At 50.8% G+C, this 26,189-nt stretch overlaps 10 protein-coding genes across 10 annotated transcripts; 3 read left to right on the top strand and 7 right to left on the bottom strand.

Moving 5' to 3' along the window:
- Nucleotides 1–206: 206 nt before the first annotated feature.
- Nucleotides 207–2,637, bottom strand: BO87DRAFT_38593 (uncharacterized protein). Its single transcript, XM_025624743.1, has 3 exons — nt 2,128–2,637; nt 1,739–2,069; nt 207–1,691 (listed from the first exon to the last, which is right to left on the bottom strand). The coding sequence occupies exons 1-3, from the start codon at nt 2,451–2,453 to the stop codon at nt 474–476; spliced, it is 1,875 nt and encodes a 624-aa protein (XP_025480685.1). The 5' UTR covers nt 2,454–2,637; the 3' UTR covers nt 207–473.
- A 1,183-nt stretch (nt 2,638–3,820) lies between these two features.
- On the top strand, nt 3,821–5,429 carry BO87DRAFT_306881 (flavin-containing monooxygenase; the record flags this gene model as incomplete). Its single annotated transcript, XM_025619380.1, has 2 exons — nt 3,821–4,108; nt 4,164–5,429. 2 exons carry the CDS (start codon nt 3,821–3,823, stop codon nt 5,427–5,429), a joined length of 1,554 nt encoding a protein of 517 aa, XP_025480684.1.
- A 595-nt stretch (nt 5,430–6,024) lies between these two features.
- On the bottom strand, nt 6,025–7,605 carry BO87DRAFT_306874 (FAD binding domain protein; the record flags this gene model as incomplete). The annotated part of the gene is made up of 1 exon (XM_025619378.1): nt 6,025–7,605. The coding sequence occupies one exon, from the start codon at nt 7,603–7,605 to the stop codon at nt 6,025–6,027; it is 1,581 nt and encodes a 526-aa protein (XP_025480683.1).
- Nucleotides 7,606–7,774: 169 nt separating this feature from the next.
- Nucleotides 7,775–9,955, bottom strand: BO87DRAFT_425281 (putative 5'-nucleotidase; the record flags this gene model as incomplete). Its single annotated transcript, XM_025627290.1, has 4 exons — nt 7,775–9,263; nt 9,321–9,514; nt 9,571–9,781; nt 9,852–9,955. 4 exons carry the CDS (start codon nt 9,953–9,955, stop codon nt 7,775–7,777), a joined length of 1,998 nt encoding a protein of 665 aa, XP_025480682.1.
- A 284-nt stretch (nt 9,956–10,239) lies between these two features.
- On the bottom strand, nt 10,240–11,478 carry BO87DRAFT_38470 (GFA family protein). Its single transcript, XM_025624691.1, has 4 exons — nt 11,005–11,478; nt 10,893–10,939; nt 10,650–10,833; nt 10,240–10,584 (listed from the first exon to the last, which is right to left on the bottom strand). Exons 1-4 carry the CDS (start codon nt 11,035–11,037, stop codon nt 10,273–10,275), a joined length of 576 nt encoding a protein of 191 aa, XP_025480681.1. The 5' UTR covers nt 11,038–11,478; the 3' UTR covers nt 10,240–10,272.
- Nucleotides 11,479–11,920: 442 nt separating this feature from the next.
- BO87DRAFT_396371 (putative C6 transcription factor) lies at nt 11,921–14,099 on the bottom strand (the record flags this gene model as incomplete). Its single annotated transcript, XM_025625242.1, has 4 exons — nt 11,921–12,304; nt 12,358–12,634; nt 12,701–13,115; nt 13,175–14,099. 4 exons carry the CDS (start codon nt 14,097–14,099, stop codon nt 11,921–11,923), a joined length of 2,001 nt encoding a protein of 666 aa, XP_025480680.1.
- A 2,233-nt stretch (nt 14,100–16,332) lies between these two features.
- BO87DRAFT_434944 (uncharacterized protein) lies at nt 16,333–16,864 on the top strand (the record flags this gene model as incomplete). The annotated part of the gene is made up of 3 exons (XM_025627738.1): nt 16,333–16,340; nt 16,395–16,614; nt 16,667–16,864. The coding sequence occupies 3 exons, from the start codon at nt 16,333–16,335 to the stop codon at nt 16,862–16,864; spliced, it is 426 nt and encodes a 141-aa protein (XP_025480679.1).
- Nucleotides 16,865–17,046: 182 nt separating this feature from the next.
- Nucleotides 17,047–18,246, bottom strand: BO87DRAFT_425277 (ankyrin; the record flags this gene model as incomplete). Its single annotated transcript, XM_025627289.1, has 1 exon — nt 17,047–18,246. The coding sequence occupies one exon, from the start codon at nt 18,244–18,246 to the stop codon at nt 17,047–17,049; it is 1,200 nt and encodes a 399-aa protein (XP_025480678.1).
- A 1,513-nt stretch (nt 18,247–19,759) lies between these two features.
- Nucleotides 19,760–22,102, top strand: BO87DRAFT_434937 (tannase-domain-containing protein; the record flags this gene model as incomplete). The annotated part of the gene is made up of 6 exons (XM_025627737.1): nt 19,760–20,070; nt 20,132–20,171; nt 20,229–21,202; nt 21,295–21,596; nt 21,797–21,819; nt 21,974–22,102. The coding sequence occupies 6 exons, from the start codon at nt 19,760–19,762 to the stop codon at nt 22,100–22,102; spliced, it is 1,779 nt and encodes a 592-aa protein (XP_025480677.1).
- BO87DRAFT_375969 (uncharacterized protein) lies at nt 22,025–24,476 on the bottom strand. The gene is made up of 2 exons (XM_025623171.1): nt 24,050–24,476; nt 22,025–23,987 (listed from the first exon to the last, which is right to left on the bottom strand). Exons 1-2 carry the CDS (start codon nt 24,082–24,084, stop codon nt 22,178–22,180), a joined length of 1,845 nt encoding a protein of 614 aa, XP_025480676.1. The 5' UTR covers nt 24,085–24,476; the 3' UTR covers nt 22,025–22,177.
- Between the last annotated feature and the right edge of the window lie 1,713 nt (nt 24,477–26,189).

Here is a 26,189-nt window from a genome sequence, read left to right as displayed (position 1 = left end):
AATAAGCTTATCTTGGAACTACCCCGGTCATTTCGTGGATAAGCGCTCGCCACCTGTTCTGGAATTCTTCAGCAATCCTTCAGAATTCTGCCACACCCGCCGCCATGCCGTTTGGGGACTGTAAGGTCACGGTCGAGAGACCCTGCTCCACAAGCTTGGAGTCCAGAATCATTAATCTGAGCCAGATATCCACAAAAGCCGGCAGTTTCGAAGTTTAGTCCTCGGCTCTTGAATTATGACCGAAGTATCGGGCCCGACCCCGAGCTTGGCGGTCGATCATCACCTAAAGCAGATATCTTGTTCGCCCAGTCGGTCTAAATGACTTGATGCGGATGTTCCATCGTTCAGGTACATCAGGTACCAGATGTTGGCTTATCATTCACATAGTTGTTTTGTGTTTGTGTCATGATATTCGTTGCTATGTACAAAAGATCCTCCATTGGACTGTGCCTCCACATGGGTAGCTAATGTCGTTACTGTACTCCGACAGGTCTCGCTCCGGACAGATTCACAACGCGTCCACCTCCGGCTGTCGGAGGTGGTGCCACCGCTGGCGGTTGGACCCATCCCGGAACGTTGTCGTCTTCTTGTTCCCGAGCCAGGATTGTCTGCCAAACATTGGGAAAGCCAGTCGGTATGGCACCACGGAGACGCGCACCGGGAATCGCCAGACGGGGATTCTTATGAGTCAGGAATCCTCGCATCAGACCCTGGGTGAGGAGGGAGGCCAGAATGGACTCAAGCTCGCGCATCATGAGAGTAGGTTTGCCTGATTCCTGCTCGACGTCGGCTCGACTCGCGTACGGGTCAAGCTCATATTGCTGGTAATCTATAGAGGGCTGTCCATCAACAAGACTGCCCGGTGGGTTCATCTGCCACTGTCCCTGCGCATCGAAATATCCGTCCGCTGCCAGATAGTCTCCATATTTCTCTATAAGGCCTGGATTTGCGACTGCCTCTTGTGCGTCCAACTCGCCCAGTCCCTCGAAATCCCAGTCCGTTGCTTTGTGTATGATCTGGGACCCGAACAGATTTTGACCCGCCTGGGAATCTGGTTCGGGTTTAGAGGCGAAGAATCCTATTGAGCTTTGGGCCGACTGGGCATGCTGAGATTGAATCCACCGGACTGCCGCATCCAACTTGTTGAGATAGAGGTATGGTGGCGGTCCACGTTGAGAAGGTCCAAGTGAAGGATCGCCGTGGAAACCGGCGTGGATAAAGACCTTTCGTGCAAGTGACCGCCAGACAAGAATTTCGCATCTGTTGCGTAGGGCAAGAAGGATGCCTTTCCGAGCGAACCATTCTGTTTCAGGGGATCCAATTGCAAGATGCTCGCGGAACGCTATATAATCGCCCCGAGCAATCAGCCGACAAATTGGCACGAATTTGCCTACCAGCCCTTCTGCCTCAGGACGCTGCAATAACTGTAATGAGGGGAAGCGTCCTAGTATTATATTACAAGGAATGAGGTAGGTCAGGATGACTCGTTTCTGATTCGTCGCCTGACGGTGGCATTGATCGTAAGAAGCTTGCAGGGCGATTTGGGCGGGGTAGAAGAGGTTGTTGGAGAAAAGGTAACGTCCGAGGTAGTATAGATAGGTGACGCGCTGCGAAGCTGGGAAGTGTTTCAGAGGAGGGGATTGCGCGCTGATACTCGCAAACATTTGCTCTGCGTTTCGGAGTTTGCCGCACTGGCCCATGTTAGTCCAATTTCACACTGAAGGATATCCAGTCATACCTGGAAAAGCAGCTTGAGGCAAAGGTTTGCCATCAAGTAGATCCCTATCCGCTTCCCTTCTGGCATTCCGTGGATACCTGGCGTGCCACTTCTGTCCGTTAAACACTTAATAAATGCTTCCCGGACAACATTTGCAGATTTCTCCACTAGCGTCACCTTTTCCGTAGCTTCTTCTTGATTTGACCGGCCTTCGAGTCGCAGCAGGTGGGCAATTAAGTCTGGACGTCGGTCGAGGCCCATGGCCAGCTTTGCGAGGACTTTCGAGAGGTACAGAACGGTGGGGAGGACTATGACACCCATTTGGCTGTCACCTAATGCCAGTACACATTGGCTGAATGGCACAGTCACGGGTCAGCAATAGTGCCAGCAACGAGTTGTGTTATACCTACTTCAACAGCCCCTTGAGAAGGTCGTATGTTTCGAGCAAATTGTCCAGGTTGACATCGCGTAGAAAGGTAAAGTAAAGCTTCATAAAGGTAGGGAAGGCGGCCCACGGGGCGCCTTTTGTTTTTGGAACGAGGGTTTCGCATCGTCGCAATAGCTCTGCCTCTTTAGGACCGGCCGGATAATGTTGCCGCAATTCCTCCACCATTTGTCGATAAATATCGGGCAGGGGAGGCTCGAGCTGCAAATAATCTTGAAGTTGACGTCCATCTCGAGCCTTGACCAGGTCAGCAATACTGGCGAAGAAACGGTCCAGTGTCGGCGTCGCCATTTTGGTGGAGGTATGGAGGAATGAAAGCTCTCGAAGGCTGTCCGTCACGGATTGCGGGGAGTCGGGCAGAGCGGTCAACGATTGGCGCACATGGTGGAATGCTGAAGGCGTACCGAGTCCCCGCGGGAGTAACAGGGCAGACGTCTGGCGTGTCGAGCGAGAGAGACGGGGAGGTCAAACGGGTCGAGGCTTGTTGGAGGAAAGGTAACAATCGTGGAATTCGATGAAGCCGAAGTCTGGGAGCTCCCACCGCCCGCTAGACCAAATCGGGCAATTCCCGTGCCTGCGCCTGTTGGGGTCTCTCTCTCTCTCTTCCCTTCAACTTCATCCTCGCGTGCTCGAGAAAGGATCGATTTCTACGGCTTGCAGTAATGCCAATTGGGCTATTTATAAACAAATACTTACCAGGAAATGTCAACAATTTGCACTATGGACAAGCTATTGCTTTGGATGGGCAGACTAGTCCGTTCGGCGCCAGCACCGTGAAGCTCAGAGTGCATCTACCACTCACCTGCCTTCAATCATTTACTGGGATATGGAATGTGATTGGGACTGAGATTTCCTGCAACGGAATAGCTACTGAATATACGAAGATCCCCAATTGCTCCGAGACTCTCATGCGACCGCGATCAAGGATGCATAGGCAATGCGACAAGCACCAAAGAACTACACTTGCAGGAGTTTAATCAGGCGCCAGACGTCAGAACTGACTGCCATAGCTCAATTATGTCGCACATGGAGATGGGGATGGTGTTACGCATTATTTTTTCCGACTGGTTTGAAGCTGCGGCTCGGAAATCCAGATGGACTGCCAGGGCACGGCAGCGCAGAACGGCATATTCTTCATGTGATGGTGGCTGGATCCACTGCTCGGAGCCCAGGCATTATTCTATGCCTCGAGGAGCACCAGAATCTATCTTGTCTTGATTTGGGAGTACGAAACGTAGGGGTCTGGTCGCCCTCCCCATGCGGATGCTGGTCGGCTTGAAATCAAGTCGGATACCCAGTAGGACTCGTGCGACCCATTGATCAGCGCGCCTCTCAACCCAAGCAATGGCAAATATCTAAGAACGTGATTGTTATTGACTCGCTGAAAATACCTCCAATGCAGGCAGTTTAGGGTCGTGATGAATGAAACATGGAATTGGCTTTGGCCCGTCTTCACATGCTCCGATCCACCCTCTACGTCATTGCCATCATCATCATTATCGCTTCCGTCCGGTTTCCGCTGCCCTAGAAAAGCACCCCTCCCCGTTCCTGTTCTTCTATTCTAACATAAATGTCCCATTCTTTTGTTTTTACAGTGACCTATATTCATTGACTACGGTATCTGTACACTAACCTCACTCGCTCAGCCAATCGCCACCATGGCGGAATCAGAGTCCGCTTTCTCCTTGTCGGCCTTCATCCGTAACCCCCTCCTCCAGTCTTTTACCATATGTTATATGCTCTTCCAGAACCTGCTCAACTGGATCTTTGCACCTAATCCGCCAAAGCCTTCCTCGATTGCCAATGGCGTTCCGAAAAAGCGAGTGGCTGTAATTGGAGCTGGTCTCACTGGAGTATCTGCAGCCGCTCATTGTGTGGGCCATGGCTTCGATGTGGAGATCTTTGAAGCGAGATCGAAAGACAAAGGACTGGGAGGTATTTGGAGTGTAAGCCACAGCCATAAGAAACCCTCATCTGGATGCCCTTACTAATTACACACAGCGAGTGAACTCTACCTCCTCCCTGCAGATCCACAGCATCATGTACCGCTTCCATCCTTCAGTGCAGTACGACACAGCCTATCCCACCCAAGCAGAGATCAAAGAGCAGATCGTCGACCTCTGGAAGCGATATGGCCTGCAGAAACACACCACATTCAACACCCCAGTGACTTCCGTGAAACAAACAAAGAACGGCCGATGGATCATCAACAACGAGGAAGACAAATATGGCCGCTTCGATGGCATCATCGCATCTGTTGGCGTCTGCGGTGATCCGAAAATGCCAACAATGCCAGACCAGGAACGCTTCAAGGGCGAGATCTACCATTCCTCCGAACTCGACGGGAAACAAGTCGAAGGCAAAAGGGTCCTCATTGTCGGCGGCGGTGCCAGCGCCATCGAAGCCCTCGAATTCGCCGTGAAGTCCAAAGCCGCCCAAATCGACGTGCTCTCCCGCTCCGACAAATGGATCATTCCCCGAAACGTCTTCGTCCAATCCCTCCTAGCCATGAACATCCTCGGACAAGAAACCTTCCTCTCATGGATCCCCGAATCCCTCCTCCGCAAATTCTTCTACCGAGACCTCTCCGACATCGCCCCCTCGGGCGGCCTCTTCACCCAAACCCCGATGGCCAACTCCGAACTCTTCGAACAAATCCGCGACGGAAAAGCCCGCTGGCTCCGCGGCGACATCGTCACCCTCGAAGAGGACGGCGTGCGCTTCAACTTCCGCGGCAATGGCGTCCCCAAAGGCGGCCCCGGCCACGAAGACCTCGTCCCCGGCGACGTAATCATCCTCGCTACAGGCTTCAAACGCCCCTCCCTGTCCTTCCTCCCCAACGACGCCTTCGAAGAACCCTACTCCCCTCCAAGCTGGTACCTCCAAGTCTTCCCGCCAAAATATCCCAGCATCTGCGCCAACAACAGCACCTACGTCAACGCCATCGGTACCGTCGGAAACATGCACATTGGCATCTACACCAGATTTCTCCTGATGTTCTTGACGGACCCGCTGTCCCGTCCGACGGAAGGTCGCATGAGGACTTGGATCGACTTCACCCGGTTCATGAAGAAGCTGTCGCCTGTTGGCGCATTCGACTTCTTCACGTACACTGAGCTTTTGTATTGGTTCGTGTTTTGTATCCTGGTTAACCCGTTCCGGTGGAAGTGGGCGCCGTTCGTCTTGTTTGGAGTCGGGTGGACGTTGCCGTTGGAGGTCGTCAAGCAGGAGGAGAGTTTTCGGAAGGAGTTGAGACGGCAGCATTAGGAATGAGAGGGAGAAAAAAGCCCTGGTGTGTTAAAGCGGTAGTGGATGAAAAGGTGATTGGGATTTCCTCAATGAACTGTTGGGAATCAGTCCTTTGGATACGGTGTTGGGGAATAGTGGATGTACCGTGTCCCTGATGATGACTATGATGATTCAATATTTATTACTAGCTATGTATGTGATGTATTATGACTTGCATGCGGTAATAGTGCATCAAATATAATTGATGATCGAATCAACTACTATGTAATATAGGAATTACCGGCTTAGATGAGGTTATTACCCCAGCTCTGTCTGCACACGTATAGCACGTAGAGTGAGAGATAGTGTTATCAGTTGGGCAGGCAGTAAGTAGTAGACATATTACGGCTGAAGACTGATTGATCAGCCGCAGTGCGATATAATCAAAACTCCCTGTGGAACATTTCATGTTACTAGTGCTTAGCTCTACTACTACGCTTATTCCATAGTACATCAAAACATACTTCATAAGTGATATTCCATATATCTCCTCTATCTCTTCAAATATATCCAAGAGTCTATACCATCACTAATCCAAAACAACTATATCCACCTACCTATGTAGCACCAACATCTACTTCCCCTTCTTCAACAAATACTCACCTCCCCACCACGCCCTATACACCCCATACAACCCACTCACCGGCCACACATTCCACATCACATTCCCAACCCACTGGCCCCATCCCATCCCAGCTTGCCTTTCCCTCTCCGTGGCAGAAGGATTCAAATCCACTCTCACCTTCTCATACAAAGTCTTCAAGTAGCCCGCATGATACTTCTCCCGGAGGGCATCATACCGCTTCTTATCGTATATGTCCCAGAACTCGTCCTCCGTGTAATACGCACACGCGTATAGCCATTTCTTACCGCCCAGGTCGCGGACTTTGTGCTCGAGACGGCGGTTCTGGGCGATGAACTGGGCGCCGCGGTAGGGGGAGGGTGCCCAGAGGCCGAAGTTGAGGAGGTATTCATCTTCTTCCTTCTCTGCTGATGAGGCAGAGGGAAGGGAGGGTTTTCCGCGGCCGATGATTTGGGGGTTACTTGTGCTGGTCTTGTCAGTGACTTTGAGAGGACAGAGCCAGATTGGATATGCGCCGAAGTGCTCTGGCTCGTCGAGCCATGTGACGAAGGTGTCTGCGGAGGAGTATGGGACGGCTACGTCTTGTATGATGTATTGGTTGGAGTGTCCGCTGGCGTGCAAGGCGTGGTACATGACGCGCGTGTGCATGAAGTAGTCAAGGAGGTAGCGGGTAATGCGATTGAAGGGTGTTATGAAGTATTTGTAGGCGTAGCGGCCGGTCCAGAAGGCACCGCGGTCGTAGCGGAAGAGGTAGTCAGGAAGGGGCACGAGCTCGGTCGTTGGTTCTACGGGGGCTGAGGATGGGGGCGTTACACGCCCGGAGCGTTGAGCATGGAGATAGAACCAGGGATCGTGGGGACGGGTGAAGTGTTGAATCTTATACCTCTGTGTCTTGTCGTCTTTCGAGAGAGAACCATCGCTCAGTCGCCCCGCGCATACCACTACATGGTCCTTGGCGAAGACTATGCCGTCCAGATAATCAACATCGGGGTCCTGGGTCTTCTCATGGAATATCTGCCGCGCATCGCTAATGCTACGAGCCGGAATGTAGGACAATTCGACAAACAACTTAGCGTCGCGACATTGGATTTCCAGCATTGTGATCACGCCCATGGTACCGAACGCGGAAGCTGCGGCATTGAACAACTCCGCATTTTCGGTACGGGAGGCCGTACGAATCTCCCCATTACCAAGAATTATCTCAATGCGAGTCACTGTGGCATCGAAGAAGCCGTGTCGGAAGGAACTGCTCTCGCCGGAGGTGCCGGAGAACCCCCCGCCTGCGGTGATGCCGGGAAACTCCATGACGACCAGCGGGACGAGGTTATAGGCGAGTGTAGCATTTAGGAGAGCATCCATTGGGACGTTGGGCTCCACCTGGATGGTTTTGGCAGCATGATCAACGGAGAGGACATTGGTAAGGTGAGCGGTACTGAGGGTATTGGTAGGGGTGAGACTGGCATTGCGGGTGGAATTGGTGCTGCCGTGGTATATGCGGAAGGGAGTGCGGGTTTCGTGAAAGCGGGCGATTTGGGCGCGGAGAGGATTGATGCGATCGGCGTGGGTGGCCATTGTGAAGAGGAGGGAGGTGGGATGGAAGGGCAGGAGGGAAGAATGGCGGGACTCGAGGTAAACGTGCGGAGATCCGGATAAGCTGGGGACAGATTGGCGGTTGCCTGGTGCGGGGATGATATCATAGCCAGGGGATGGTATGATGGATCGCCAACAACCTCCAAATCCTCTAATTTTCAACCACAATCCGCTGCTCCAAGCGCGGCGAGATACCTGGTGTCCATGTTGGTGTGAATTCTCCAACTTCATCCGCGTCATTAATTGGCGATGGCTGCAGCCCCGTCCGATGCATCCATGTCCGGACGGCCTTGCGCGCCAGACGCAGGCGCCGTTCCTCTTCCGTAGCGGACCGTGCTGGCAGAGTTACATAGTTCGTAGTCGGACGAGGAGAGGTCAGGATGTCGGGGTCAGTGTCCGAGTCCGAGTCCATTGACTCGTTCTCCCCGTTCAAGCCCACACCTCGGCTCTCCGTCTCCTCGGTTTCCACAATCTCGGGGAACCGACCATAATAGTAGTTCTTCGACCGCGACAACGGGGGCCGATACGGCACCTTGTTTGACTCGGGAGACGGCTGGCGGGATGGCGGTTTCAGCCATCCATTGCAATGGAGGCTATCATGCACGTTGCTCCAGTGTCGGGTCATGCTGGGACCCCAGCGGCGCCATCGACCCAGCACTCGCAAACTCAGGAAATACTGGCGGAGTAGTGTGCTGATCAGGATGCCACTCTCTTCATCTACGATCTCTTCGACTTCGCCGCCCTCTGACTGCACCAGCAGAGACGCAAACCCGTCTTTCCCACGAGCCATGTATCCGCGGGTTGCCAATGTGTACTGCCCATCGAAGTCAATTGGCTCTCCGCCGACCTGGGCCCAGTTGATGCGGGAACCCGAAGGGGCCGAGGGGTTGTAGCCAAAAGTAATGTTCGATACTTGGGTAAACCGTCCTTCGAGCGCTGGAAGCTGGCTCACTCCATTCTCCAGGGCATCAAAGAGCGCACGACCCTTGATGCGCAATAATACGACCGGATCTTCAAAGGGGAAGCAGTTGAGGATATCCTTCAGCCGCAGGATCCCTGGCGGGTAAATTTGGTCACCACGTATAGTCCCGCCAGCCATCATCGCGCAGTCAGCCCCATAGTAAAACCGCATGAGGTCGCACGCAAAGTTTCCCAAATTCGACTCCTTCTGACGCACAGTTGAGAATCGACCATCCAATGCGACCGAAGTATACCCGATCGGCTTTTCTAACTTCGCCGCCAAGCTAGACGTCAACCGATTTACCATGACCGTCGTTGCAGGATCCTCCGGAATTGACCGAACGATATCTCGGCGCACGATACTGAAGTCCCATCCTTCACCATCCTCCTTGCGCCACGCCTCAATGTAGCTAAGTTGCTTGAAGTCCGTACCCGACCGGAGAACATGCGTGCCGTTGACGACGGCATGGGCATAGAAATGATCGTGACCACCTAAGATTATATCAACCATTCCCGGCGGAAGCTTTTGAGCCAGCTTATAGTCATTCGGTTCACGTTGGTGGGTGACCGCCACAATCAATTCAGCGCCTTGTTCACGCAGACGCGGGACCAGCTCCAGCGCTGTCTTGTACGCAGACTTGTAGACCAGGTTCGGAGGGAGGGCATTGATCGTTCCGAGCCTGCCCAGCGTTAGCCTACCTACCCATTTGTACCATAAACCAGGCCATCAGACATACCATTCCCTCTCACCCAAGCCAATCACGCCCACTTTGATCCCGTTCGACGAAGTCAACATCAATGTCTTCTCGCAATTCGCAATCGGCACATCCTTTCCCAAATCCAGATCCAGAACATTGGCCAGCAGCCACGGAAACCGACATTGTGTACGTAGATGGCGGAATTGAGCGACACCGAAATCGAGATCGTGATTCTGCCAGGACCTTGTCAGCTTCCCTCCAGTGCAGCACGGATGCAGTTCTAACATACACCAACACAAGCTACATCCGTGCCCGCCTTATTCAGAAACGGCACCATGTGTCGTCCTTTCGTGACCGTGCTTTCGAGACTGGGGTTGTAGGCATCGCCGGAGAAGAAGGTCAGGACGTTGGGTTGTTCGGAAAAGGAGGGATCGTTGCGGTAGTAATTGACGACGGATTGAAATCGGGCTACGCCGCCGACGGGTTCTGCGGAACCTTCTCTGAAGGGATTGTCAGTTGGAGTTGTCGAGGAGTGTAGATAGCTATTTTGTAGGTATTGGGGGAGCATACTCCACGTGGTAGACGTCATTGTAGTGGATCAGACGGAGGTGCGGCGGACCGGTCCTGGAGGAAGGGTGGGTGACGGACAAGCCGTCGGTAGGGGCAGAGGGCATTCCTTGGGAGATGATATTAATGACGGGTATAGTAATGATAACAATAACGACTGACAGAGCGAGAGAGAGTGTGAATGGGAGGAAAGAAGGCAAGAGAAACAAAGAGGGAGGATGAGGGGCATCCATCCCATCCAGGCAAGGGACGTCACGGGTCCAAGTCCAATCAGGCACCGCCCATTAGGGAGAGTGCCGATCGGATCGACGGCAAGTCCGTGCGGAGTCCCTGACGAACAACAACATTGTATCCAATTTCACAATATGATTATAACCATATACTTACCTACAATATATATACAGTACTCACCACTATTGCCCCATTAGTCAACAATATACCCTTCTGTCCCCTCATCCGTTCTCTCAATTTCCAGATCTGCCCACTCCACCCCGTCCAGAACCGCCACTCGGATCGGCACAATAGCCAACTTCTGCTTGACCATTTCTTGCTTCTCTAGCGGAAGATTATCCACCACCGACTGAGGCGGTCCATGCAACTTCATACTCATTTGCACACCATATATCTTGCAGAATTGGTGTCCTGTGAATCCCCTTCCAAAGCGATACTCTGTCAAGTTCTCCTCGCCGTGGAGAGCAACCTGTGACCGGTGGGGATATATACAGATATTGGCGTTCTGAGTAGATTAGTCAGGACAGATTACTACTCGTGATATGCGATGACAGTCAATTGGATCAATACCCGCTGGCGAATGCTGCAGTTATCCTCCTTCACTTCAATCTCCGGTAGTGGTTTGGTTTGAACAGAGAGGCGGACTGCGGTGCAGTGGCAGCTACCGGTGTAGATCTTCTCGGATGGGGTGTCAGTGTCAGTGTGAGTGAGCTCTGTGGGAGAACTATCATGCGATATATTTCCCGGCGTATAACTACATGGATGAGTCAGGTATATCCCTTAAAAATACGGCATGTTTGACGGCGAACTCACCTCTCAACCCCTAGCTTGAACGGATTAACTCCCACCAACGCCCGCGCCTTCATCGAGTAGCAGTCAATTAATCAATACCATCCCCGGGACACATACTAATCAAGTCACTCACATTTACTCCCATCCCGACCTCCCCCGACGGCATCTGATGTCCCCTTACCGATAGCCCCGTCCCGCATGTCGGACAGAACTAAAGTGAGACACGGTTTAACAATTAGTCAACATCGTCAGTCCCTGGCAAGGTATTTACCATATGCTTTCCATGACCCCCATTACCAGAGTCGTAGCAAACCAGCTCCCCAGCCCCCCCGTGTAACTTGAAAATCTTGTTCAGCAGGGAATAGCCACAGGTACCCCTTCTTGGCACAGATTGTGCAATGACACGCATGCACTGCTTCCAAGGGGCGGAAGAGATGTAGTTTGAATTGGAACCGGCCACAATGGCAAGTTCCCTTGTATTCGACATTGTCTGGGGTGGAGGTCATTGGGTGGGTTGGTTGATTGGTTGGGTTTGAAAGACCAAGGTACTGGTTTGTCTGACAAAGGATGGGTGAGGTGAGTGATAAGCAAGCAATAAATGCAAAGTTATCGAGAAGAGACATGGGTGATGATATAAGGTGGGAATAACATCCTTGTGAACAGGTGGCTTATCGGTCAAGAATTGGATTGGTTCCCTCGCTTGTGGTGGCTTATCTTCTGCTTACTGGTTTCTTGACTTTCCATCATCGTGGGGTTGTCAGATAACCAATAGAGTAAAACTGAACGGTATTCATTAAAGCATTAGGTAAACACAGGTAGATCCAAGAGGAACGCATGCAGATAGATCAACTCATAGGCCGGTAAGAGCCTGGTGCGCGAAGAGGTAGCCACATAAAGGAGAAGATAAGCATTCCACAACATAGACATCGTATGCTTTTATCGAAGCATGGGGTATTTCATCAATCATCATACTTTGCAAGTACCCAACAAGGATACTTCTACTCATCATGGGGCAGTCATTAATCATCATACCATACAGCGCGTGCTGATCAAGCCCAGGATCCCCGTCGCGAGGTATCAGAGGAGCCGTCAATCCAACGGAAAAGATCGGTTCCGTCGTCCAGAACAACAATCTCTCCGTTCAACCAGTTGGTCGCCAGAACATCGGGCGGCAGGGTTGCAGGCAGTGCGGGAGGATTGACCGTTAGGATACGATCCAAAATGCTGGAGATGACCCTTCTTGCGCGCTGACAGACCTCATACATTCCATCATGCGGGCGGACAACATACTGCAGGTGCGAAGCGAAGACGGTCAGTTTCTGGATGACTTCCGATCGCCGGAAGACGGTGGCGGGAAGCTGGGACTGGGATTCGGCTTGGCAGAGCAGCTCGATTGCTAGAACGCCGGCCGCTGGAACACCGAAAGATGCAGCCTAAGGACAGGTAAGCATAAGAGGGCAGGGATCGAAGGGGTAACAGCACGCACATTATATCCAACATTGTAAGTTCCCGTTCTTGAGCCGATCTCCTTGCCGATAAGCTCAAGGATCGTGCTGAGAATGTTCTGTGACACACTGACTAGACCCTCGGATCCACTTTGTGCCCGGCGCACAAGAACGCGATAGAGGAGGAAGTCATTGTAGAGGAAGTTGAGATACAATGGAACGAGAACGCTGCTATCGTTGGTGTCCGGATCACTCGGGCGCCAACGGAGGAAGCCGGGCAAGTCGTTCCATGTCTTGTGAGATTGCTGCGACACCTCCCTAGGATGCACATTAGCTCCGATCTGCAATTCTCCAATCGTTACTTGTGAACTGCGGCACACTTACTGGACTTTGCGCGGCAACTCTTCGATACGTCGGCTCAAAGATAGCTCCAGAATCTGTTCTCTCGTAGATCCAATAAGAAGGGCGATGCGCATCCACGCAGCCTGTCCCACGATACCCTGGGTATTCCAGCCAGTCTTGTCAAGCAGGCTGATGGCAGCCTCGCGGACCTTTGGCTCCGCCAGAATCTCTTCGTAACTCAAGTCCAGAGGAAACTGCACATCGTAGTAGCGCCAGCTAATCTGAGGAGGCCTTCCCAAGAAAGTTGCCAGCTGCTTGTCAATACTGTAAGCCCCGGCAACTAGTCGCTTGCGGAGTTCAAGCAAGAAGAATGGAATGCGCTTCTCTTCAGGTGCATTATGACTGAGGGTAAAGACCGTCGTCGAAAGATCAGCCAGTCTTCTCCACGCCCGAGGATCTATATCTCAATTAGCAAAGCCCCAAATACCCAAATGAACAGACCAGAGAAGAACATACCATTCTCACCGCACACAAGCGTTAGCAGATGAATATGCTGAAAAAGTAGCCATCCCAACGGATCATTGACCGCCGTAGAAAGATCGCAGAACTGCAAACAAGTATCGCTCGCACTAACTGCCTGAGCAGCGAGCGACTTCTGATCCCTCGGCACATTCGCCTCACTGGAACGGATAGACCTCCAATCCCGCTCAAGCATAGCGCCCTGACCAACAATCGTAAACACCAGTCCAATACCCTCCCATCGTCCAGAAATTCGACGGATATAGTCCTCTGGCGACATAGTCGGCTGAACAGCCAGCGGCTTGGCACTATCATCAAAGATCTTCTGCGACCAGCGAAGCAAACTCGACTGTAAGTCCTTCACATCCGCAGCCAGCGCCCCATGCAAATCCTCCAACGCCTCAAACATCCCGCTCACCAGCCGATGACCCAGGACACATCCCTCAGGCCACACCTCGACTGCCGTTTCAGACAGTCGCTCATATAACGCGAAATGCTCGAACAGCATATTGAGCAGTCGAGCGCCAAGCTGGATCTGCTTCGTATCGGGCCGAGCCGCGGAGGGCGCATCGATGACCAGGGAGCGTTTAAATTGGTCGCCAATGTCGCTGAATGTTGCTGAATTATTGGTGGCGAAATCAAAAGACAATTTGTCGTCGCCGGCGTTGAATGAGGCTCGGCTCTGGAGAGCAGCGGAGTCGGGGCGGGGTTGGGCTGTTTGGGGACGTGGTGATGCGGTGGGTGAGGGAGCATTGTCCGAGTACCAGGTGCGAGAAGCCGGAACGGGCGTGTAGACGCAGCTGTCTCCCTTACCGCGACGGACACAATTCTGGCATGTTGGGGTGGCACTATCGCAGCGGATTTTGGCTTTGCGGCAGGGCTCACATGGCAGAGCTTGCCCGTTGCGGCGGGAAGAAGTCATTGTCAGACTCGGAGAAAGGGAAAGGAATGACGGGGTAGGGAGGAAAGAATGAGGGTGGGAGAGTTTAATTGAAGGTTAACATTGCAGGGGAAGAAAGGGGGAAAAAGTATTTAACACCTGCAAGTCATGGATGTTAATCTCAGCTGGATTAAAATGCAGTGGCAGGAAATCGAGCAACAAACCATGAATCAATTAAAATTATCCCGGAGGTTGGATGCTCCACTAGCCCCGATCTGGACTAGTGGCCTCGTCATGGGATGCGGGGCCCCTGTTACTAATTTAAGTCATTGCTTCATTTAATTTGGATCGATCCAGATCATCTTGAAACCTTGATATACTATCAACTTTATATCTGATATGCGTACGCTATTACCATTGCTTAGACGATCTGGATTACTTGCCATTGGCGCTGTTGTCATAATGAGGGTTTTACTTATAAAGATATTCTTATCTCGAGAAATCCTAAGCCTTCGTTAAGGTAGGATAATATGGACATGTGGCATTTCAAAACAAAAAATGTGCCAGTCATATTACTTTCTGCGCACCATTCTTTACCTCCTTTGATTAACCGCACAGCTAGCTTTAGTTGCTGTCGTGGCCAAATAGTTGCGTTATCAAGACCGCTGTCACTGCCGACATTGATCCCAAATACTCATTCAAACACCTCATCCACTATATAACCTCAACACCTGACCAGATATCTCTCATGTTTAATCAAGTAAAATAGTACGTTGAGTCATCCTTGAAAACAACCGGTCATGTGCTCTCCGCGACTTGGCACGGATGAAGAGCGATCAAGGACGATTTTCCTCGAGAGATATTGTCGGAAGACCAACCTTCTCTATCTCTGTATGAAACCCCTTTTTAATTCTCCCTGCTTTGTTGTTTCAACTGAATGATACGGGGATTTCAATGATCAGTCACATATCTGGCAATGAATGTCAGCTCCAAACATCACGCAGATGTTACCAACCACACTCACAGCTTGCCTCCATGATGTATCTAGTACCCCCAAGACTGAGCGACGAATATATTCGACGCTGATTTTAAAGCCTATCAACAATTGCCTACTATTCTATACAAAAGCAGTAGTGCTTAGATCACAAACCACTTCTACTTACGACTTAGAGCATATAGGTTATCCGCATAAATACCAGGACATCGTATCTAAAACAAAGATTGTCCAATTTGTTTTGACATTCAGGTCTGAGGAGTGCATGTGGTACTGGTTCTCGAGGTATAGCCAAGAAGGCGGTATAGATATAGCAACTGGATCTAGTATCGAGCATCGCTGGGCTACTCCTACAAGTTGCGTAACAGTCACGCACCGAGGTAATGGTTTTATATAGTAGGCTTGCGGGTCCTACACATTCACATAATAATATAAATAAATTATTATATTATCGCCAGACTAACTACAATTATTAATATATAATCTGTATAATATCTTCCTGAGTGAATTTTAAGATAAGAATTAATTTTATATAAAAGTAAGCTATAAAGTAATAAAAAAGCTGATCTATAAGTAGAGATTATCTATTAAAATTACTTACTCAATATTATGAGATACTTCTGATCTTGTAAAGATAGAGATAATATCCTTGAGCATCCTTCACCAGATCGGAAACTTCCACAATTCTATTAGTACGAAGGTCTGCTGCATATCAAGGTGGCAAGTACGACTAATAAATTCCGTCATGCCCTACCTCCAGAATCCCTCGCCGATGAGATGGCAATGATTGCCTGTTGTTCCTTCTATACTCCTGTTGGAAAAGGATGATCTGTAGAAACGTTCTTGTTAGAGCCAGCTATCTGCTTCCATAATGGCAGCCATGCTTCAACTTGTGAAGACATTGACCTCTCACCAGTTCACAGGTATATCCACCCCCAAGACCTTGATTGCGGAGCTCATATTCGCAGGAAGGTTAGAATACCTGGCTAATTCTGGAATGAGCTTTCCCAATGTCGCCACAAATTACGCAAGAGGCTCTGTTTGGCATGCGCCCCGGACTTAAAACGCTTGCTGTACCATGGTCACAACAACGGATTCCTGATCCCATCCCCCGAGATACTTGGCCATGGAAGGTCTAATAGAGTTAGAGTTTGCGATCATGGCGCCAGCTCTACACTACTTCCACGACTATATAAGTAACACCAGCCCCTCATATGTACGAAGGTAAGACTAATATTCTTGCATTCTCTCCTGGCCTTCATTGTGAACCTAGTGGAATTGATGGCACGGTATGTTAGCACATCTCTCTTTCTTCCACAAGACCCTTATAATTCATGGACCAGGAGTGCGACCGACAAATATATCAGCCTTGCGAACGCACTGGAGCAGCTAGACCCTGCGGAGGTTGATCATGTCTACAACGAGCTTGAGCCAGTCGATCCCAATTCCCTGGAAGGTGAATGGGATATGCATGTCATTGATACGGGGCATCCTGCACAAGCGTTAGCGGAGGACATCCTTCCTCTATTGAGTACCATGGACTTCGATGAAGACGCCGAGAAGGTCAAACAGTGCTACATTCTGCCGTTCAACATTTCTAACTAGCCATGGGTAGGTCCACAAAATCAAGTTCCACGGTGCTCCTGGAAATCTGGTCATCCCAGGTGATCAAGCATCAACGCGGCGTTTCCGCTACGTGGATGCAAGTACCATTGCCGCTACCAATGGTTACAGGGCATACTATGGCAATGCTGGTGTTCTTCATTTCTACCTTACCCGAGCAGAAGATGAAGATCCGTGCTACATAGGTTGAGGTTCCTGGCCGTGGCTGGATATCTCTTTGAATTTATGATACACAAAGCTAGTCAATTATCAAACTCTGGAGCCACTAAAAAAATGTGATATTCATATTGAGCTAGAAAACATCAATTTCCTGGTTGAGATTCTTTATGGGCCTGCAATGCATCAATGTTATCAGGAGTCACGGTCCTGGGATCAAACTTGCAGGGTACTGATTTGCTCTATAAAATAATCATCAAGCCCCACCTTCCTTGCGTGAACAAGCGCTGCATCTCGGGCTCTTTCTGTGAGACACATACGTGGATCACTAAGCAGCATAATAAAAAGTGTCTGATTGCGCTGCGTCATAGCTTGACCCAATGGGGTTTTATTGAAATCCAATACTTCATGAAGCTGCAGCAAATTAATATCCGGGTGGCTGATCATAGCATTGACGGCTTCCACGTAATTATCGATGACAGCCTTAGTGAGGGCTGAAACTTCGTTCTTATCCAGCGCCGACAGGTTAATGGGCAAGCGAAGCAACTTCCTAACCATGTTAACATCATTCTTGTTCTCAACTGCATAGTGTAGAGGGGTATGGCCCATAGCGGATATCTGATGAGCCGCATCAGGTTTCCTGGAGTTAATCAAGTCTATGATTTCATCACAACCCTTGCCATGCCATGCCAGGCGATGAAATATGAACTCGAAGCCACTATGTGGCCATTCAGCAAAGAGACCAGGGGGCTCATCCATGACCCTCTTCAGGAGATTGATGTCATCGTAGAGAAATATACTGTCCAAGACGTTGGTATAGCTAAAGAAGCTTCCCACGTTAACCAGCGTTCGGATAATGGCTTTATGGTCGCGACAGCTGTAACTCAAAGCAGCGGGCATGACATAGTCAAGAGGCCCTGCAGCGAACCAGTAACCTCTTGGACTGGGGGATGTAGTATACCTCAGCAGTAGATCAATGCACTCAACTTGCATATGTACCACCGCCAGACAAAGAAACGGGATCCCCGCTATACTATATCCATCGGGATGCAGGCCCTGTTGAAGCCGTTTTTCGAGTCCTTGAACGTCACCCTTCTTTATCATGTCGACCACACCACCAGGACATGTGGGCTCGAAGAGGCACGTCGGCACTTCGAGGTCACAGAAGCTTTTGCGGTATTTATAGGCGGCGTCCTCATAAATAGTAATAGGATGCGTGCGGTCTGACGGAAAAGGACATTCAAGGTCTTTCTTAGCATGGTTTTTCAGGGTCTCGAAAAAGTCGGGCTGATCCTGCAAATTGAGGGCTTCTCTCACCGGTAACCGGAGGCATTGTTCGAGGTGGAACAGGAGCTCAACCGGACAGTCTCTGAATTTGTCCACACGCCATCGCTTGGCGAGGTATACAATCTCCATGGATTAGAATCCGCTGTCTAAGAAGAGATTTGCGCGTTTGAGGGGGCTGACAGTAGACAGGGCTGATTTTTGGGGGTATTGCTTTTGTCGATGCTCTGTGTACAGCCATGAACAGATCGCACTCGATAGCCATATATATGTAGTATTTATATTAGAGAATGAGAACTGACTAGGCTATGTTTTTAAAGATTGATAGTCAACATTAGCCCCTAGTCGGCACTTATCGGCAGTGTCCTCTCGTCCCAGTTACGGCAGCGGTAATAGCCACTGTTATACACTTTGTCTTTGGCAGTTCCTTGACACAACAGAGTTGTTTATGTCTCTCGATGCACATTTAAGTATAGCGGCTTTTGAAGTAAAAGACATGTCCCGAATGTCGTCAAAGGAATTTCCCTTCCTTGAAAGTTCAAAGTTAGGCACAGTTGTGGTTGAGACGCCATTATTCTAGGTGTGGACTTGGAGGAATTATCCTTCAAGCATAGGCGTGAGAGATTTAAACAGCCATCTTTTCCCGAGCAGAAATGAAAAAGGTTCCGCAATACTGCAGGTATATCCCAACCCTAGCAGGTTCGATAGGGCTGGGACACGGCAGCGCAGGTACCTAGATCTCCACTGCGGGATGTCTCTTCATCTACCTCACACGATCTGTTATTGCGGGATATACAACTCTAATAGAAGTTGAGTGTATGCTTATTCTGATGCCTAAATGATCAAGTGGCTACTAAGCTCAGATGGAGAGGGAATATGCACACCGGCGAATTAAGCTCAGAGAAGCTCATTAGCCTCGGACTTAGCAGGGCGAATAATATTGCGATGCTCGATGCGATCAGGTAATGCTATGACGATCGCATGTATCAGCTATGCCGCCAGACTGTACTTGGACTGGTAAATAATATTTCGAACACACTGATTTCTGATGCCCTGCTGGAGCAATTCCACTTTCATCAGAGGGTATCTCCACGACGATCATCCATACCTGAAGTAGACTAGTCTCCGCAGCGCCGCCTTATCAGATCGGAGATCCACTCGTCGTTTGAAGCTTCTTTTGGAGTAGCTACTCCCTGTCCATCTGGGGTACGCCCGGACGCTTTTTCAGGGTTGTTGCACACAATGTACATACCAGGTTCAGATTTGGAAGTCATTTTATAAGTCTGTGTGATATCTGTTTAACACAACCATCAAGCATGAACTGATGACTATGGAACACTGCTCCTCAAACCACGAGAAGATGGAAACCCAATAAAACTAATTATCGGACATGACGAGTCTATGTCTATCCTCGGTCTTCATCTCTGAATCAAGCAACGTGCCTGAAGATCACCTCACCACTCCAACACCGCATCATCCATCTCCATGCCGTACGATACTTCGTCCCGTCTTTCTGCAGAAGACATGACGCGTCTACTTTTGCTCAATAACCACCATGGTACATAAATAGCAGAAAGTTCCTCTGGTCTTCAATCCTCATCAGCAACTCACTTCAGTATCCAATTGACCGCACCTCACTTACAACATGAGGTACCAGATCCCTCTGGCGGCCTTCCCCTTCGTGGGATTCACCGCGGCCACTGCGATTTCCAGCACCAACTGCTCCGCATCTGCATTCCAGAAGATCATCAATGCCAATGGCACCGAAGCTCGCGTTCAATGGGCCACTTACGTCCCCGAGGGTGGTTCTCTCAACCCTATGAACTACACCTCCGCGTCCGAGTATCCGACCGGCCTGCCCGAGTCGTGTGCTGTGCAGGTCAACGTCGCGTCCGAGGGTAACTCCAGCTACTTGGTTGGTGTGATCTTCCCATACAACTGGAACGGACGGATGCTGTAAGCTTCCCACTGCCTTACGCTATTCTATACCACTACATCCTATACTAACACTTCTCAGCTCCGCAGCAGCAGGAGGCGGCATCAACTGGGTTGACATGGTACTCTCTCTCCCTACCTACCCCCATACCCAACACACCCACTAAACTCCCCAACAGGGAACCGGCACGCACTACGGCTTCGCTGCCGTCTCCAGCAACCTCGGCCACGAAGGCATCGACACAGCCGGAACCTGGGCACTCGGTCGCCCTGAAGCCGTAATCGACTGGGGCTACCGGGCCTGGCACGGCGCCACCACCCTGGCGAAGCTCCTGATCTCCGGCCGCTACGGCAGCGGCCCAGCCTACAGCTACTTCTACGGATGCTCGACCGGCGGCCGCCAAAGCATGAAGAACATGCAAGTGTACCCCGACGACTACGACGGGATCATCGCAGGTGCCCCCGCCTGGTGGACCACGCACCAGCAGCTCTACAACCTGAAGCAAACGACCTACCAAGCCCCCGCCAACAGCTCCCACACCATCCCCGAGGAAATGTTCTCCGTCCTGGCCGCCGAAGTCCTCCGCCAATGTGACCCTCAAGACGGCCTTGTCGACAACATCATCTCCAACCCGGAGGGCTGTGTCTTCAACCCATCCACCCTGGCCTGCAACTCCACCAGCGCACCCAACACCTGCCTCACCACGAACCAACTCAACACCCTGTACAAAATCTACAACGACTGGGTCGACACCAACCAGACCTTCGTCTACAGCCACCTCTTCTACGGAAGTGAATCCTCCTGGCTCGAGGGCAACATCGGTCTCGGCGAGGAGTCGACCATCTCCCAGCAATACTGGTTCCTGCGTGATCTCATGGGCCTGGGTGACTCCTTCGTCTGGCAGGACCTCGACTTCAGCACCGTCGTGCTAGCTGACCACTTGAACCCCGGTAACGCGACGGCAGGACAATACGACATTAGCGAGTTCGAGAAACGTGGAGGAAAATTCATCCATTACCATGGTCTCTCGGATAGTTATGTCTCTCCTGGAGCGAGCACGTTCTACTACGACCAGGCGAAGAGCGCTGTGCAGGCCAACGGCGTTGATGACGTGGATGATTTCTATCGTCTGTTTTTGATCCCGGGCATGGAGTAAGCCCCCCCCCTTGACCCTATCCCTCTCTCTTCTCTTCTCTCCTCTTCTTTTTGAAAGGTCAATGCTAATTGAAATGTGACTGGTAAAGACACTGCTACAACACCCCCACGGACATGAACGCCCCGTGGTACATCGCCGGCGCGGACCAAGCATCCACCATCAACACCTCGACGTGGAGTGTCCCCGGATATAGGGACGCCAAGCACGATGTGGTCCTGGCCATGATGGCGTGGGTGGAGAATGGCACGGCCCCGGATAGTATTGTTGCCACGGTGTGGAAGAACACCACTAATGCTCAGGAGGTGCTTAGGCAGAGACCCGTTTGCCATTATCCGTACCAGGCGAAGTATACTGGGAAGGGGGATCCGGATGAGGCGGAGAATTGGGAGTGTAAGTTGTTGTATTAGATGCCTTGTTGGTGGGGGATTAGAGGTGAGAAGAGGGGTTTGTTGGTTGGATGTGAGGAGAGAGGTGTTGTACTATTTACTTTATCTTATTGTATTCTAGTTTAGGGGTGGGTATTAGTGGAACTGGATTCTGGGATTGGTTATTATATTGGTTGTTGCTAGAATGAAGTAGTGTCTGTGTAGCACTTTTGCGGTGTAAATCAAGGGTGAGCGATGTTCTTCGAGTGCTTTGAGGATTTGGGGATTGGCTCGTGGAATGGAGTCATGGGGTAGGGTAGTATTAGTAGTGTATAAATACTGAGTCAGATGTTCGTCTCAGCACTTGACAGACATCTGTATGGCCTCTACTATTTAATCCAGTGGACTGCTACTTGTGACCTACTTCAAGTCTGCACCATAATCGTAAGTGGTATCAGTATCAGCAAGGGTATATTAACTCCTGTCAGCTATGAACCGCTAATCACACCCAAAACTATGCAATCTAGCTAGATGGTCTCGTCCCAAACTCCAAGCCTAAGAAACAAAACCGAAAGATACAATTAATATTATTTCCACCTGGTATCATCATGGTCGTCGTTCAGTCACAGTCCAGCGACGCTTGTGTCCCGCTTCACGGTCCTTGCTGAGCGGCGCGCTCCCCCAGAGTCCGCGCTGGGAGAGTGTTCGCTGTGGCACTTGTTTGGCAGACGTCGGTTCATCCACCTTGGCCTGGACCGAGCTCTCTCCTTGGACCGGTGGCGCCGGGGCAGGCCAGCCAAAGTTAGGCACGATATCGTCCTCTGGGCCATCGGCGGCACTGGACCCCCAGAGCCCTGAGGTCTTAGGAGTGACAGCCGTAGAGGGTCGCTCGGCATTCCAGGGAACAGTGCTGGGGCCGGATGTCGACGAGGGTCCGATTATGAACATACCTTGTGACAGCGATGGGCGGTTTGCTAAACGGTGTCGGTAGGACGAGATTGAGGGGGAGGTCACCTGGCTCGGGGAGGAGACACGTGACGTGCTGGGAGCGATGCGGAGGTGCTCGGTTGAAGCCACCATTTTCATGGCATAACTCTCCACGCTGGATGGCTCGTTGGATCCCTTGGTCCGAACTGGTCCGCCAATGGTATCATCTTGAGCCATTTCGGGCATGTGATCATTGCGGACCGCCAAGGTGAGAGATGCAGTGCCGACATTCACTTGGGATGGCTCCCCGGACAGTGCTGCGATCATTGCATTGCAACCCGCGCCGTGCGTGATCAAAACCAAAATCGTCTCTGTATCGTCATCCGCTTCACTGCGGGAACTGGCTTCGCCAGAACTGTCGAGCATCTGAGAATGTCGTCGAGGCCGATCGGAAGAAGATGACTCGTAGTCCCGATACCACGCAAGCATGCGGTCGAGCCCCGTACTGAACCGCGTATGCATCGTACTCCATTCCTCGCCGTACTCGCCTCCATCACCCCAGTTCTGCTCCCCGTGCATACTGTCCCATTGGAAATCGATCTTCACACAGGCGTCCCGAGCATGCGTCACGTACCCAGCTGGAATGGGGTCCGAAGGAGAAATGGCATAGCTAGGCGTTGGAGGCACGTAGGCGGCATCTGGAATGGAGGGGAGATTGGTATTGATCTTGCTGAGCATCCGCCTTCCGCGAGTCGTTTCAGCAGCGCTGAAGGTGTCACAGCTGCCAGCGCGGGACCTCTGTGCCTGCGTCTGACGTGTACTGGGTGGGGCCTCTGTCTTTATCTTCGCTGTTACATCATTGGCGGGAGAAACCGGAGTAGATGCACTCCCCCAGCCACCAGGGAAAAAGCCAGCGGAGGGTCTAGGGACGATGTCCGCCTCGGGAACGAAACTGTGCTCGCGACGCAGCAGCTCGAGCTTTGCAGCCGTGATCATGCGATCCGAGTTGGGCGGCGGGATGATCTCGTCGAAGTATCTAGGGCAAAGCCATTCCCCAAGGAAGGCATCGACTCGTAGGAGACATCGATGGTCGCTTGATGTAATGGGACCAGGGGTCAAGGCAGAATCCGAATTTGATTGGACTAAACTGGGGACTTTCGAGGACCGGTTAAGCTCTGGCTCGCCCGAATTTTGGCAGATCCCCGAGCTGACCGCGATGGCTGTCTGTAGGCATCGAGTGAAGGGAGATGAGTGAATGATAATCCTGCGCTTCGGTTTTGGCTTTTGTAGACGGTCGGAAGGCGACTTGATACCGTTGTCAACTTCTGTTGTAGAGTCTAGTGAGTCATCCAGAGACTGGACAACGTCATTGATACGGGCCCCCAGAGCCCGAGATTGTAGCCAGCCGCCATACGAGAGGGGAGGGTCATAGGGGGTAGGCGAAGTGAGATGCCAATTCTTATCTGCAACATCCAGGCGAGCGCCATGTCTAAACAAAGGAAAAGGGTCAGTTCCCGATTGCGCATTAACCAAAAGAAAAGGTGGACATACCTGGCCACGATGATGGCCGCAGGGAATTTCCCCATGACCCCAGAAGTTCTATGGCTGATAGATGCTTGAAGTGCTTGGGATGCTTGAGATGCTTGAAGGTAAGGGAAGAGGTGCGAAGGAGACTATATAGAAGACGATGGGAGGAGATGAGAAGAAAGGAGGAGGTGGAACACCGACAACAATCAAGGTGGAGGGGAAAGTTGCCTATTGTTTCTCTTGAAGGTCCGGCGGGGTAAAGCATTAATATTCTCCAGCCACGATCACAATGCGTCACACACGATCCCAAATCTCACGGAAGAAAACGAGAGAGAGCAAAATCAATGGCATGGTGATGGGATGAAGTCGGTTGGAGTGCGATCGGCAACTTCACATTATTTTTTTCGAGAAAGGGAAACCTGATGGATCTTTCTGCGCGCGTTTCTTTTTCTTTTGATTGTTTCGTGCAGGCGTGGAAGCCCCCGACTTCAGGCCGCCACTCTTTTTTTCCTCCGGTTGCATGTGATGCACCTGCTGTCTAGCCTGTTCCGGAGGCGGTCAGGAGCTAGCCGGCATTAGCTCGTTTTACTGCCTGTCACGGGATTGCCGATCCTCGGCTGTCGTCGGCTCCACTGGCGATGTCGGAGATCCCCTTTCTTCATAACAACGTGAAAACGTCATGTTCTCTTGTCAGCGGTGCAGAATATGAACTGCTTATTTGGAATTGGGTGATTGGATACCTTTTCTCCGTGTTCTTGCGTTTTTTTTTTTGAGAGCTCAGCCCAACTCAAAAGTGCTAATGAAGTCAGATATGCTTTGTCTCCTTTGACTGACATCACTTGAAATATGACCCACATGATCCAACCAGGTGGGTACGTCGCAATTTGAATTGAGCGAAGAATCGGAGATTGACTCGCACTTCCTTTGGCAGTATTGGGTGCTAATACTCAATTCGATATCTTTTTCATGCTAGGAGATGTATATCCCGCTCGAATACCAAGGGGACAATAGTTTTCAAACTCATCAGGAGAGCGCTAGGACCACGTAGTTTGAATATCCATTGTATCTTCAGGAAAACAGCGTTGCTAGGGTGCTGATTGAGGAGTATTCTGCAGCTATACCCTTGCGTCTGAAAGGCTCTTTGTCGTCTCAATGTCTCCTTTCAAGTCAGCCCATTGCTGAGCCAAGCGACAACTAACTTACTGCCCTTGTTCTTCCTAAACAAAGCCGATAGTACCAATACTATCAGTAGGAACCAGGGTTCTCCCTTCAGAACTCCATGTAATATCTATCAATAACTTCGTGGCTGTGATCTGTCCTGGCCACGAACTCTGTTCACTCTTCAATAATGCAATGATACAGCTGGGCACACTTGATTGGTGTCGCCTGGGGAACAGAGGATACTACCACTTTCAAGTAGTAGTAGTAGATGAACAACTCAGTTTGTCTGCGTCAAATGCAAAGTCAGTTCAATCACTCATCGTCAAGAGACACTCCTCCATGGTGCTCGATATACATTATAGTGAGTAGCAAAGTATATACTTCGGGAAAAGTCCGGTTGAACTTGAAATTACTAGCAACAGAAATTCCATCGCTAGGTTGAATGCGGTCTATAGTAAGTATTATCTCTGAAGATACATGTCAGCCGATACCAATACTCCACACATGCCACTGGTATTCAGAAGTAGTTACTCTGCATGCGGGCATTAAGCTGGAGAGGACATCAAGATACCATTTTTGGATTAGCGTAGTCACAGCCCTTGAAGGCTCAAGACGGAAGAGCCGCGCAGGGATGCATCATGCATAGGTACGGTAGGATTACTAGAACAGGATGCAAGGTTCTACACAGTAGTTCATTTGTTAATTATCAGGGTGCTATCATCATGATCTAAGATAAGAACCCCACCAGATGGCTGTCAGCCAGTTAGCAGCAAATCTACTTAATCGACCGGATAAACTCTTTCCTCCCATCTAACCATTGCAAACTACATATTATATTGATGCTTCGCATTTTCACCCCATTCCGGGCCCCGAAGTGTGAAAATTCTGTCTTATCGGCATGCCGCTCGGAGGATTTTGGCACACTCGCGTCCCTGTCCTGATATTTTCTTATGGTCCCTTGCTGCAACTCCCGACGGATCAGTCTTGCTTCCGACGGGACGTG

The sequence above is a fragment of the Aspergillus neoniger genome (assembly GCF_003184625.1).
Source record: "Aspergillus neoniger CBS 115656 unplaced genomic scaffold BO87scaffold_13, whole genome shotgun sequence".
Taxonomy (NCBI): Eukaryota; Fungi; Ascomycota; class Eurotiomycetes; order Eurotiales; family Aspergillaceae; genus Aspergillus; species Aspergillus neoniger.
This window is presented reverse-complemented; position numbering and strand designations above follow the sequence as displayed.

Bases quoted from the DNA above. Each gene is read 5' to 3' on its own strand.
- BO87DRAFT_38593 (XM_025624743.1), bottom strand. From the start codon at position 2,453: ATGGCGACGCCGACACTGGACCGTTTCTTCGCCAGTATTGCTGACCTG. The intron at 2,070-2,127 runs GTAGGTATAACA...TGTGCCATTCAG, and splicing joins CTTCTCAAGGGGCTGTTGAA to CCAATGTGTACTGGCATTAG. The intron at 1,692-1,738 runs GTATGACTGGAT...AACATGGGCCAG, and splicing joins GCCTCAAGCTGCTTTTCCAG to TGCGGCAAACTCCGAAACGC.
- BO87DRAFT_38470 (XM_025624691.1), bottom strand. From the start codon at position 11,037: ATGCCGTCGGGGGAGGTCGGGATGGGAGTAAAT. The intron at 10,940-11,004 runs GTGAGTGACTTG...TACTCGATGAAG, and splicing joins AGGTCGGGATGGGAGTAAAT to GCGCGGGCGTTGGTGGGAGT. The intron at 10,585-10,649 runs GTATTGATCCAA...TAATCTACTCAG, and splicing joins ACTGCAGCATTCGCCAGCGG to AACGCCAATATCTGTATATA.
- BO87DRAFT_375969 (XM_025623171.1), bottom strand. From the start codon at position 24,084: ATGGGGAAATTCCCTGCGGCCATCATCGTGGCCAG. The intron at 23,988-24,049 runs GTATGTCCACCT...TCCTTTGTTTAG, and splicing joins GCGGCCATCATCGTGGCCAG to ACATGGCGCTCGCCTGGATG.